Source organism: Silene latifolia, chromosome X (assembly GCF_048544455.1).
Source record: "Silene latifolia isolate original U9 population chromosome X, ASM4854445v1, whole genome shotgun sequence".
Lineage (NCBI taxonomy): Eukaryota > Viridiplantae > Streptophyta > Magnoliopsida > Caryophyllales > Caryophyllaceae > Silene > Silene latifolia.
This window is the reverse complement of record NC_133537.1, coordinates 192,050,860-192,064,043: the sequence shown is the minus strand read 5'-3', so window position 1 is coordinate 192,064,043 and position 13,184 is coordinate 192,050,860. Positions and strand designations below refer to the sequence as shown.

General features: G+C 32.5%; 1 protein-coding gene across 2 annotated transcripts; it reads left to right on the top strand.

Moving 5' to 3' along the window:
- The first annotated feature begins 2,183 nt into the window (after positions 1–2,183).
- LOC141623765 (transcription factor MYB124-like) lies at positions 2,184–11,844 on the top strand. Of its 2 annotated transcripts, XM_074439918.1 has the most exons (12): positions 2,184–2,764; positions 3,032–3,078; positions 3,289–3,345; positions 3,530–3,602; positions 3,759–3,814; positions 4,046–4,225; positions 4,315–4,484; positions 4,673–4,815; positions 5,766–5,908; positions 6,179–6,396; positions 9,547–9,626; positions 11,070–11,844. In XM_074439918.1, the coding sequence occupies exons 1-12, from the start codon at positions 2,696–2,698 to the stop codon at positions 11,178–11,180; spliced, it is 1,347 nt and encodes a 448-aa protein (XP_074296019.1). In that variant the 5' UTR covers positions 2,184–2,695; the 3' UTR covers positions 11,181–11,844. The 2 variants fall into 2 exon arrangements, with proteins under 2 accessions (XP_074296019.1, XP_074296020.1); XM_074439919.1 differs by lacking the exons at positions 2,184–2,764; positions 3,032–3,078; positions 3,289–3,345 and having other exon boundaries at positions 3,748–3,814.
- The last annotated feature ends 1,340 nt before the right edge of the window (positions 11,845–13,184 follow it).

Below are 13,184 nucleotides of genomic sequence, written 5' to 3'. Positions count from 1 at the left end.
TACTTTTTCTTCATACTTCCAACTACGTTCCAATCTCTTCATTTAAATCTAAACAATAAGCAAGGCAACAATTTTTAACAATATTACATACAAAATGTTTAACTTCAACAATATCAAAATTATAGTAACTTATCACATTAATTATACTCCACATTATACTGACATTATATTAATTATACTAATAACTTACTACCTTAAACATTACTAACATTATACGAATATATACTAACTTCAACAATACTAACATTATACTAACTTATTACTAATTATGTCAATCAACAACACTAACATTATCAAAATCATTCTTCATTATACATCATAACTCCAATTCACATAATACTAACAAATTATCACAAATCCCCAATTTATATAAACCCTAACCCCTACTTTATAAAAACCCTAATTAAGAAAACAATTAAAAGCATAACAACATCAATAAGCCTAACAACATCATGTTAATCTAATTACAATCACTATATGTACAAATAAAAGAAAAAGTAAACTAAAAATTGAAATTAGAAACAAATTAAACAAACCTTAATAGAGAAATGTAAGGCGGCGTAATCCGGTGATGGTGGTGGTTGTGGCGGAATCTGGTGGTGGCAGTGGTGGTCACAAGATCCAGTGTTGGGTTTTTTTTTTTTTTTTTTTTTTTTAGATTTGGTAAAGTGTAATGAATGAGGAAGAGGAACTCATGTCCTGCCTATTAAAGAAGATGGCGACTGAAGGGTGGTAGTCGCGAATTAGGCGACTGATTTCAGTCATCCGAGTTAAAATCAGTCGCCAAATTTAATGACTGGATGGATTTTGGTAGTCGCCAATTTGACGACTGAAAAAGAAAATCGGGCGATTGATAGCAGTCGCTAAATTGGCGACTATTGGGAGTGATCGCTTTTTTGAGTCGTCCGATAATAGAATTCTTGTAGTGACCCTTCTCCGCACCAACCATAGGTAATTGATGGTTGCATAACAACTCTTTTTTGATATTTATGCAAGAGGTAGAAGATGAAGAGGACAACATAAAGAAATTTGAAGGAAATTTTTTTTAGAGGGAATGAAATGGAGTGAGAATTTGAGGGAATAGAAATGGAATAAGAAATTATAAGAACAAAGGAAAGGGATTAAGATTAGAGTTAATTATATTTTACTCCCTTTTAAAATCTACATTTTTAAAATTACTTCCTTTTAAATTTTTTGTTAAAATTACTTCCTTAAGTTGCATTTTTTCTCCCTAAAATTGCTTCAAAACTCCAATTTAAGTGACTTATTTCTTCAGTTTATAAGAACAAAGGAAAGGTAACATGCTAAAAAATTAGACTTACCAGTGACAAGATGTAAGTTATAGAAGGATAGCAATTAAAGTTAAATGATGACATAGTTGAGAATATTTTGAGCCCTACTAAATATGAAATAATTTTAAAAAGTATGTTTTTTCAGTTGAAAAATGATAAAAATAAAAGCCGTTAATAAACAGTTTTTGACTTGTATTCTGATCCTAACCCGATCTGAGATCCGCGTAAACCGACCCATATTTAACTTGATTCGTATTCTTACCTGACTCGCTCAACCCGTTTGATAGCTCTAATTCATCCCAATCCTAGGAACACCAATATTAGACCTACAAATTGTTTGTATTTGTGGTATTAGTATAAGGGTATAGAATAAACAAAATTTCATTATAGACGGCACATATCCGTCTATAACTAAAGACGGATCAAATATAATACCATATTTCTAATAGGACAAGCAACAAGTAAGATGGTGAGGGTAAAAAAATGTCACTACTTTCAAGCTATTTGACCCGTCTTTAGCTATAGACGAATATATCCGTTTATAGCAAGACTAGCTGATAGAATAATTAGTGAAGTGTGATAGAAGGAAGCACCCTTTGTTCCTAAGCATGTGCCAAAACCCCGAAAAACATGAGAAGAGAAGACTAAACATAGAATTCAGCGTTATATTCAAACTTGGTCTCATAATGTGGCAATATGATATACCCGCTCTCTCTCCAATGCATCCGTTATATATGCAAAATGGCAATGCCAACCATAAAGTTCTCTTTCCATACACTCAACCACATTACATTACGTAGTACTCTATATTATATACAGAGCAGGAGTAGTATAATATTCCACTTTTTAACGGACTACTTGACAAATCATCTTCAATTCCTCCATTTTTTTAAACCCTCATTATCAAATCAACTTAATCTTATTACTCAATACGTACTTGTATTTTCATGTATTCTTGTATTTTTCCTTTAATATTTTTATTTTTATTTTTAATGAAACCCCACTTTTTGCTAATATCGATGAACACATTTTTACTAATGAACAATGACTACTACGCACTCCCCTTTGTAAACATCAATAAATTCATAGACTTCTCGTCAAAAACTCACCTCAAACTTTCCACCTTTCTCCCTTCTTCTATACTGGAGTAATTCTAATACTAATTTTATCATTGCTTTCCCATATTTTTTAATCTTTGTTGATATAATATTAACTATTAACTAGTATATTATTATCATTTGGTGTTTTTAGTTGTTTGAATTGAACAGTGTTTTGATTGATTTTCTTTACATAAGATTTGTGGAATTTTTGTACAAACAGTTTTATTGTAAATATAAACAAATAAGAAATTTATAATATTTGATTCAAGCATGCAAGTATCGTCTTGCTCCAAAGATTGATTGATGGCGACGCCAAGTGATACATATACTAATAAGCCTAAAGAACGCCGTATTGTTACTTGGACTCAACAGGTAAACCATATTCTATAAATATTTCTTTTTTGCACCAAAAAAAAAATTCTTTATTTCATTATTATCACCGTTTCAATCATTTATTTACATTTGATTAAACTTAAATTTCATATTGGAAAAATGATATTATCATTATTTGATTCGAGCATTCAATTTTTTATTTTATGATATTGGGTTACTGATTAAATTTGATTTGAAGATAAACTTGACACTGACGATTGATTTTTTTTTTTTTTTTTTTTTTTTTTTTTTTTTTGGGATTTTCAGGAGGATGATATACTAAGAGAGCAAATAAGCATACATGGGACTAACAAGTATGATATATCTGTTCAGCTTTTTGTTTTAATTTGATTGAGGATTAGTGAAAAATTCTTGTGTTCCCGGGAGACCATACTCGTTACACTAAGCCTTTATAATATTCTATTTGATGGATTGACCATAGGTGTAAGGAGGACGGTCTTGATTAGTAGTTGTAAACATATTTAATGGAATTGATGATTGATGATGTTGATATTGGATTGCAGTTGGACAATAATTGCATCAAAGTTCAAGGATAAGACAACAAGACAGTGTAGAAGAAGGTTGGTTAGTGAAACAAAATAGTAGTAATAATTTTGGTATAATCTCTCAAAAAGTTGTTAACTTTGGGTAAATTGGTCGCCTCAAGTTGTTGGCTTTAGTTACTGTTTCATAGATACATACATACATACTTGAATCAAAAATGAATTATGCTGTTTGTATAAAACTCCATATTATCGTTCGCAGATGGTACACTTATCTCAATTCCGATTTCAAAAAAGGAGGTTGGTCACCGGAGGAAGATTTGTTGTTATGTGAGGTAACTCATTCTTAATTAATTACTTTACAATAATTAATTAACTATTTGATACAGTACTAATCATTAATAATTAGTTACAAGTTCCAAGTACACAAATTAATGGTCTTAATGTTAATGAAGTTGTAAGTTGTAACAGTTACAGTAGCTTATATGCAGGCCCAGAAGATATTTGGTAACAGGTGGACTGAAATTGCAAAGGTCGTTTCTGGAAGGTATGTATCATCTTATTCAACCTTTATCCTTTTTCGTAACAGGAGAGCCCTCTTCATTGTGGCTCAACTTCTTTGCTCTCCTACAAGAGAGTTGTAAATGAGAGCAATTTAAGTGCTCTCTGTTATTTCCTATTGTACATCCCCTAGGTTTTGTTGTTGTTGTTGCTAGGTTTGGTGCCTCAGAATGGAAATATGATGTTGATACGTGTTAGCTGACTGTTGTTGTTGTAGGACGGATAATGCTGTGAAAAATCGCTTCTCTACCTTGTGCAAGAAGAGAGCAAAACATGAAGCCTTGGCTAAGGAGAATGGCAGAGCATATGTAAATGCTAATAACAAAAGGCTTTTGGTCGACGACATTTTGCGTTTGCCTGGGACGGTGGATGTTGCATCATCACTTAAGAAATTGAGGTACAATCCGGGTTTACATTCGATTTCATATCGTGCAAGTCCTTTTAAAGTTTTAAATGGTGATTCTATAACAATCTTTGTTATCGTAGGAGGGCACACATCCCAAATCATACGGAAAATTTTACCTGTGGAAACATGTTGGTTAAGGATTTTGGAGTTTCAAAACAGCAACTAAGGGCTCCTTTTGCAGTGCTAGCACAAAATGACCGCAATGCTGAAAATTTACTAGTTTCTACAAACAGGGAGGTGCTAATTAATGGTACGGAGTACATGACATTGACAGCTGCATTTAAATGTATATTAGTCAAGTTTTTGCTGTTAGTTTTGAATTTTTTTATAAAGGCTCGACTTTGATAAAGTTGGAGTAGTATTTTTCTCATAATGTTGTTAATTGAGTATGCTTTCTCGAACTAGACAAGTTGATTATTAAAAATGTTGCATTAACAGCTAGCGGGAAGACCGAAGGAACATTTCTGGGGAAGGATGATCCCAATGTAGCTGCTTTGGTGCAACAAGCAGAGTTACTGAGCTCTCTTGCAGTAAAAGTAAATATGGATACTACAGAGCAAAGTCTTGAGAATGCGTGGAAAGTAAGTGCTTTTCCATGATTTCCTGGTCTTTGCTTAAGAAATTACAAGCTGCAACTTCAAGTGTTATAGTAATCTGAAGTAATTTTCTTCGTTTAGACACAAATAACATGGTTCCAGTGAAGTCAAAGACTTAAAATTTTTGGTTCTAGATTATGATAAGAAAAAGGGTTTTTTGTCGAAAACTACCTTATATTTAGGGGTATTTGTAAAAATACTACCTTATATTATTCTTTTTGTTTTAGACTACCTTTGTTTTCTCACTTTTTGGTCAAAAACTACCTATGCCGAAAGTATGGTGCGATTTGGTTGGTTTAGTGACATTAACCTATCTTACATGACTTTGTTAACATCAAACAACAATGATCAAATGCGTCCAAACCACAATTTAACTTTAGATAAGCAAAATTTATGGATTTTACATTTCAATAATAACTACAAACATCTATTAAAGCTAAGCGTAAGTACATCATGACTTCCTAAAATCGGGCCTAAGTAAGATTACAACATAAAAGAGTCATGTGAGATAGGTTAAAGTCGGAAAACAGACCAAATATGTCTAGACTCTCACCGTAGGTAGTTATTGACCAAAAATAAAGAAAACAAAGGTAGTTGAAAACAAAAAAAATAATATAAGGTAGTATTTTTACAAATGCCCCTAAATATAAGGTAGTTTTTGACAAAAAAACCCAAAGAAAAAACCAAAATGGGTCACTAAACTGGCGCCGCCTTTTTTCTTTTTAAACGTGTTCTAGCAATCATTCATTGTTTCAATGTGGGTCAAATGGAAACAACCTCTTGAGGTGTTCAATGCAGGGGTAAGGCTGCTTATGTTAGAGCCCCCTATCCTAAAATTTGCAGGAGCCTTTGAGGCACTATGGTGATGCTCTTGTTGCAATAGTAACAAATGGCATCTCTCAGACATTGATTATGATTATGTGGAACATTTGCAGATACTACAGAATTTCTTTGGTAAAAGCAAAGAAGGTGACAAGTTTAAATGCAGAATATATGATGCAGATATGCAGCTTGAAGATTTCAGAGAGTTGATGGAAGAGTTGAGCAGTAGCAAAAGGGGTATTCGGTTACATCAGAGGTTTCTAACTCAACTGAGTAAATTTAGCGTTAAATTTCAAATATAAATCAACTATACCCTATGTTACTCCGACTCATCATATTATATTGCCTACTCATGTTTGATATTTGACACTCGGAAATTTGTACATGATATTTGAACACTTCATTTAAGATAAAAACATCAGCAATTGTTTCATAAAATGTGTTGTGTTGAATCTTTCCAACCAAGTCCGAGTAAGATAGACCATAACGCATTGTGTGGCTAATGATTTCTTACTCTGATTTCCAGGCAACCTGAAATGTATTCGTCTCCAAGCAGCTCAGAGTACAGTACTGGATCAACTAGCTTGTCCCATTCTGCTAGTGATCATGGGGAGCCGTCTCAACCTGAAATATGCACAATGCACGAGGAAATTGGACCTGTAGCACAGTCGCTACTAGAAGAATATGATGCTTGTGTTGACTTGAGTAAAAGCAAGCACATTACCAGTGTGACATTAGATGAAGGTAATTAAATTCCTCTTTTGAGAACATAAACAAACTATTATACTGAATGCACTTCTGCTTTTGTTATCGAAAAGAAAATAACTTAATCCTCTAGAACATGACCAATCTATCTCATCCTTTTGGGTGAGTGAGGAAAGTGAAAGCAATTGGCTATCAACCGACCTCGAAGGAGTAGGATACGGATGTGACACATTCGCGCCATTAAGGCAGCAACTTTATCGGCTCTTATGAACGCAATGAGTATAATTTACTTCCTTAGAATGTGAGAGTTCACTATTAACTAGGTAGTATCCCGCGCTTCGCGCGGCCTGTTTTAAAATTTTATTATTAAAATTGAACAAAAATAATATAATTCATATATGACTTTTAATATTTTTACTTATAAATAAAAATAAATTAATTTTTTCTCAAATTTTATTTTTTTAGGTTTAACTTCAATATTTTAAAATAAAATAAATAAAATTTTAATTAAAACAAATAAGTTATACGGATTAGTTAATTATGCATGATCATTATTTTACAAATAAATTTGTGACTAATTAAATATCATATTAATTAATATAAATTTATTCGAATAATGCAACCATCAATATAAAGTTCTCAAATTATATCATTTCACGATACGTTATGTTCCAACTCAATTAATATTTGTTCATAATAATGTGAATATAGTTTTAAACAATTTTTTATTTTTTATGTAGAACGTGTGATATTTATGTATGAAACATATAGGGTTCAAACTCAACTTATTCAAATGTGGGTTGCGTCTTACATATGCTATGTGTCAAACATATCCATAAGAAATTTGCACCTTTTGTTTCTTTAAACAACTATATATAATGATATTTAAACGTTTACCTGTAAATAAAGAGGTCGAACTTTCTTAAATATTATTTTTATAATATAACATATAAAATATTTAAGTAAAAGTAATATCTAGTTAGGCCCTTTTCTTTTGGACTTAAAGTCACTTAATTTAAGTTCACTTCAGATCCTATAAGTTCAGTTCAGTTCAAATCCTATAAGTTCAGTTCAGATCCTATAAGTTCATTTCAGTTCAGATCTTATAAGTTTAGTTCAAATCATATAAGTTCAGTTCAGATCAGATTCTATAAGTTCAGTTCAGTTCAGATCCTATAAGTTCAGTTCAGATCCTATAAATTAAGTTTAGAAAAATTATATACAGATATTATTTTTAAAAATTGACGCAAAAACATTTGACATTATTAATTATTCGATACATATATACATTATTATTTTTAAAACAAAATTATCACTCTTCTCATTATTTTTTATCGTAATGTAACCGTAGTATAATGTATGAACAAACCAATGTATATAAAACGGAAAAATGTTATTATCTTACCTTGGGTTTTAGACTATTTTTTTTATCATTGTTCTCTCTTGGCTGCCCACGAATTTCTTGTAATTTTTTTGTTTAATCTCAATAAAAGTTTGTGTTTTTATAATAATAATAATAATAATAATAATAATAATAATAATAGTAATAATAGTAATAATAGTAATAATAATAATAATAGTAATAATAGTAATAATAGTAATAATAGTAATAATAGTAATAATAATAATAATAGTAATAATAATACTAATAGCAATAATAATACTAATAGCAATAATAATACTAATAGCAATAATAATACTAATAGCAATAATAATACTAATAGCAATAATAATAATAATAGCAATAATAATAATAATAATAATAATAATAATAATAATATTTAAGTTAAATTAACTTAAGTTAATTTAAATTCGGATCGTGTAAGTTCAGTTCAGATCTTATAAGTTCAGTTCAGATCCAATAAGTTCAGTCCAGTTCAGATCCTATAAAATTAGTTCAATTCAGATTCTATAAGTTCAGTTCTGATTCTATAAGTTCAGTTGAGATCATATAAGTTCAGTTCAGATCAGATCCGTTTCCGTCCAAAAGAACATGGCCTTACTCATAATCAATGTTTTATTCTTGACGTATAAATATTTAACTGAAAATATTAAAGAAAAATGTAATGTGGTTTTTCACGTCATTTATAATACTATATTACTTAATAATCATTACATATATACTCGTTATCACACTATTTAAACCTCTCAAAATCTCATATGTATTTAATTTGTCGCAATATAGTTTTTTCATTCCCACACTATACAAACTTATATCTTAGTAATATTATTTAAGTTTTGTTTTTAATAAATACAATGGCTCTTCCAAATTTATTTTTCTGAATGGATTTAATGGTATGAGTTTTGTAACTTTCTTAAAATGGCTTTTTACATGAATGGAAATCATTGTGATACTCACTTTAATCATCTTTACATATCAAAATATTGTGATAAATATAGTAAAAATTATACTCAATTGAAAGCATTTTTCGTAATGAACTTAATTATTTACAATTTAGAATTTTTATCAAAATATTTTTTAAGAAATTTAGAATCAAATGATCGCAATTATTTTGTAATTTTATACTAAAATTATTAAATTATAATTATTATTTTGCTGAGATTTATACAGTATTTATTATGATCATATTAAATGATTAGCCGTAATTAATGCTTGTCATTAAGGCTGTATATGACACGTGGCGCATCCACAGCGTTTCAACCCAGTTTTATATATAGGGGGTGTTTGGTAAACGGCGGATTGAAAATTTTTCAGCATATTCAAGGCTTTTAGCATGTTTGACTCACCAATCTACTATTTTGAGTGTTTGGTAAATGGCATATTGAAAGAGTAGATTGGAGCTCAATCTACTGTTTTTCAATATGCTGCTCCACCCCGCATATTCACATTAGTAGATTGTGAAATATGAATCCGTCAACAATCTACACATAGATACAACATTTTATTAACCAAAATCTGCTAATTACGAAACACTTCTACTAAATCTGCTAATTGAAATATATTAGTCAAACCTGTTAATCCAATATGTCATTTATAATCTGCTTGACCAATCTGCTTCTGCTAATATCAATCTGCTGATTACCAAACAAGCCCATATATATATAAGATAGAAGAGTCAAGTAACTCCAATATCTCGCAGATGGAATTAATAACACCAATATTATGTTGAATGGACGTAATGGAATTGATTTCTGGCGTTAATATTTGTTCTATCGTATTACCTGCAGAATATAGCTCTCCGAGCCAAGTAACTCCAATGTTCAAGTCTCTGGCATCTACAATTCCCAGCCCACAATTTTCAGAAAGTGTAAGCTTGTTATCTTTTTCATTCCTATTTTCTCACTCATAAAATCTGTGAAATATCTCTGGCGACGTTGTAGTGGCTGCTGTAGTGCTGCCTTATGTTCTATAAGTGGTGAACTGTCTTATGATCTTCTACTACTTGACTGATACTAAATCCATATAATATCTTTGGTCATAAGCGGGTTGAGGCTCCCATCCATGGTTGCATGGATGTGTAACATCTAATTTGCAATACGTTGTAATAGAGTCTCTTCGTTCAAAACTGAAGATCTTAGTAAGTATCATGATAGAATACGCTCAAATCAACTTGCTCAAAATTATGGAGTATATTAGTAAGTATCATGATAGAATACGCTCAAATTGATTTGCGATTTGCTAAGGGTTCAGTGAAATAGGCAACCTAGTCTCTTCGTTCTTCCTTTTCCATGCATCAACATTACCTCTACGTAGTCCCCGTCCAGCACCATCACCTCCTTATCCTTAAATCTTTTTGAAGACCGTGTAGTGTCATACATTCATACCCTGTAGATCATAGATTCTTCCCTTCATAATCAACATCCTAAATCAATTCAGTTACACGACCATTTAATTGGCACTTACCACGACATAAGGGATGTTAGAAAATTTAGTGCTTACGTCTTTTGTTTTTGATGTTTACCTCTTTTCATTCTCCACCGTATGATAGATCTAAAGATCTTAGGAATAAGTTAGAAATCCAGCAATCATAACTGACAAATGTACAGTCATCACTCTCTGTAACATGTGTCCAAATCCAGCTATAAGTTGGAATATGTGTGGAACACTTCGTGAACATGATACAACTAGAGATCCTATTAGGCTGGTGGAACTTGTAAGGTTATCTAAGGCAATTTAATTTTCAGAGCTTGATCGACCGTCTCCAACTCATTTCAAATACTAATCTCTCACTAGATGTATATGCTATTTTACTTTGACACTTTCACTTTTTGGGCCATGCATGTGTCCAACACGATACTCAATAACGGGTATGGAATCCGTATCCGACCCTTACTTACCAAACATTGCTGTCTATAAGAGCCGAAAAGGGTGCTCTGCATGATAAAAGTGAAGGAAGAGACTCTCTATGAAGCATTTAATATGATATCTAATGATGTTAAGCCTCATTTATCCAAAACATCTATCTATTTATTTCACTTTAAAATAAAATCTCTATATTTCAATTTTGTAAATAAAATTTTATTTTAAAGACATGTCGTTGCACCTGTATCCTCATTATAGGACATAGTCCCCATGTCTACAAAATTGAATCATGCAGATACCAACACTCACATAGGTTGTATGTTTCAGATCCTTTCTAAATATCATATCCTGATATTGTACTCGATTCTAAATGTCAAGTTATGAAAAATCGTGTTCATGTTTTCCTTGAATGTTTCATTGACGATCCATAATTTCATACGTGTTGCAGGAGAGGCACTTTCTACTGAAAACACTCGGAATCGAGTCTCCAGCTCACCACACTGTGACCAATCCTTTGCAATCACCACCTTGCAGAAAGGCACTCCTGCAAGGGCTTTGACCTTATTTCAACTCATTTGGTTTATTACACCTTCCCTCAATCAGGGAAGTCTTAATATCGAGATTTTTGTCTTTTTTTCTCGGTTTTCCAGAATGGCAGCCACATAGGCCTGAAATTTTTCTCCCGAGGCTTTTGAATCTGCTTTCCAAGATCCACCGATGTCATCTTGCGCCTTACAAGCATCATGGCATTCTCTTCATCAGATCAATTATGGACGGTCTGAATTCACTTAATTCTTTTTTAGTTCCACTCTCTAGGTGCGTATAGCTTACCCGAGTGTGAACCATTTGTGTATGCATGTCATTCTTTTGTTTTTATGGGGATCGAACTTGGTAGTCGAATTCCTAGCCAAATTTGGCAAAAAGTTTGTTCTTTGTACAGCATCCGCGACACATAGACTTAGTTCATCTTAGAGTGTATAATGATTTTACACATGGGCATCTAGTCGATCCCATATAGGTATAAGTAATAGGATTGAGAGTCATGGAGGGTTCACCAACGGAATGGAAAACTCTCTTTAGTTGTTTAGTCACGGTGTGCAGATAGTATTAAAATAAGTTTTCTTTTTCTATTTAAATTTACTCATGTATTGTAACACTCAAGATATTTTGAGTTGGAAAGGGAAAAACAAATGTCTGGAAGGTATCCAGTCATGGTTTTCTTACATGTGTTCAATTGTTCATCATCCTTTGTTTAATCAGTTAACTTGTTATTTCCAGGAACAAATTTCTCTGTTTCTTAAAATATTATACTGACTTTGCAGACAAGGTAAAATATACTGTATTTCAGATGTTTAGCAGCAACTAAATGAAGTTAGCAGCAATAAAACAGAGGTAATGGATGACTTACGGGTAAAATCAGTTTAGAGCTGCGGCTGACTTTAATCAGTCGGTTCCTGGAAACAACTCTATAAGTTTCAACTTCTTAATGGTAGTAATGAAGTGGCCACTATGCTTCCAGAAACCCGATATCACAAATCGGCAGCGTATTTCCTTCTGGTGGTTATGCCTGGAATTGTACTCCTAATTCTTCGCCTCTGAAAGTAAATCAGGAAGATTTAAGTGGACAGTGGTGATCATAGCTAACCCATAAAGTTTTGAGGTAAAAAGATAGGAGGGAATAGTATACAAACTAAAGTGTACTCCTGGATGCAACTTTTTTCCCTCCAAATCCATTTGAAATCAATTAGAGAGATTGTTAGAGCATCCGCAAAGGTGAGGCTTCTCATATTTTTTCTTTCCTTTTCTTATTCGTCCATCTCATTTTCCACTAACTTTTTTATTTACCCTTCCCGTTTCATAACTACATTTATGCAACAATGGGGTTCCCCAATTCACACACAAACATTTGGGAATCTTCCCAAAAGTATCACAAATTGCCTTACTTTTTTTGGGACCTTCCCTAAATACAGCGGAGCCCCAAATAATGGGGATGTTGGTGCAACAATGAGGATGCTCATTTGAGGAAAGAGGAGGCAAATAGGGAGGCTATTTCTCTCTTTTGCGGATGCTCTTATAGGTGTAAAATAATCTACTAAATTGAATGGAGCTGAATTGAGCTGAGATGAACTAAATAGGGAGGTCATCGGGGCGGGTACAAGTGGGTACCGCCCCGCACCCGCCCCAGTTGGGGCGGGGATGGTTAGAGCGTTGGCGGGTGGTGGGGCAGGTGCGGGTACGAAAATTGTACCCGCTATGGGTAATGGGGCGGGGATGAATTTTGCATCTTACCCGCCTATCCGCCAATCATTAAAAAAATTAATATGACTATGACAATTTTTTAAATCTTATTTAGTTATAATTAAGATATGATGTTAATAATAGCTATTTTATAAAGTTTTTTCTAAAATTATAAAGATAAATTTTTAAAAAAATGTAAATTAATGGGTAAGCGGGGCGGGTACGGTTTTATATTTTCACCCATTGGGGCGGGGATGGTTTTGGAAACTTGTACCCGCCAAGGGTGATGGGGCGGGGATGGGTACAAGTTTTTCTTGGTGGGTAC

Excerpts from the sequence above, each read along its gene's own strand:
- LOC141623765 (XM_074439918.1), top strand. The coding sequence starts at position 2,696 with ATGGCGACGCCAAGTGATACATATACTAATAAGCCTAAAGAACGCCGT. Across the intron at positions 4,816-5,765 it reads GTCTTGAGAATGCGTGGAAA|ATACTACAGAATTTCTTTGG; the intron begins GTAAGTGCTTTT and ends GAACATTTGCAG. Across the intron at positions 6,397-9,546 it reads CAGTGTGACATTAGATGAAG|AATATAGCTCTCCGAGCCAA; the intron begins GTAATTAAATTC and ends TATTACCTGCAG.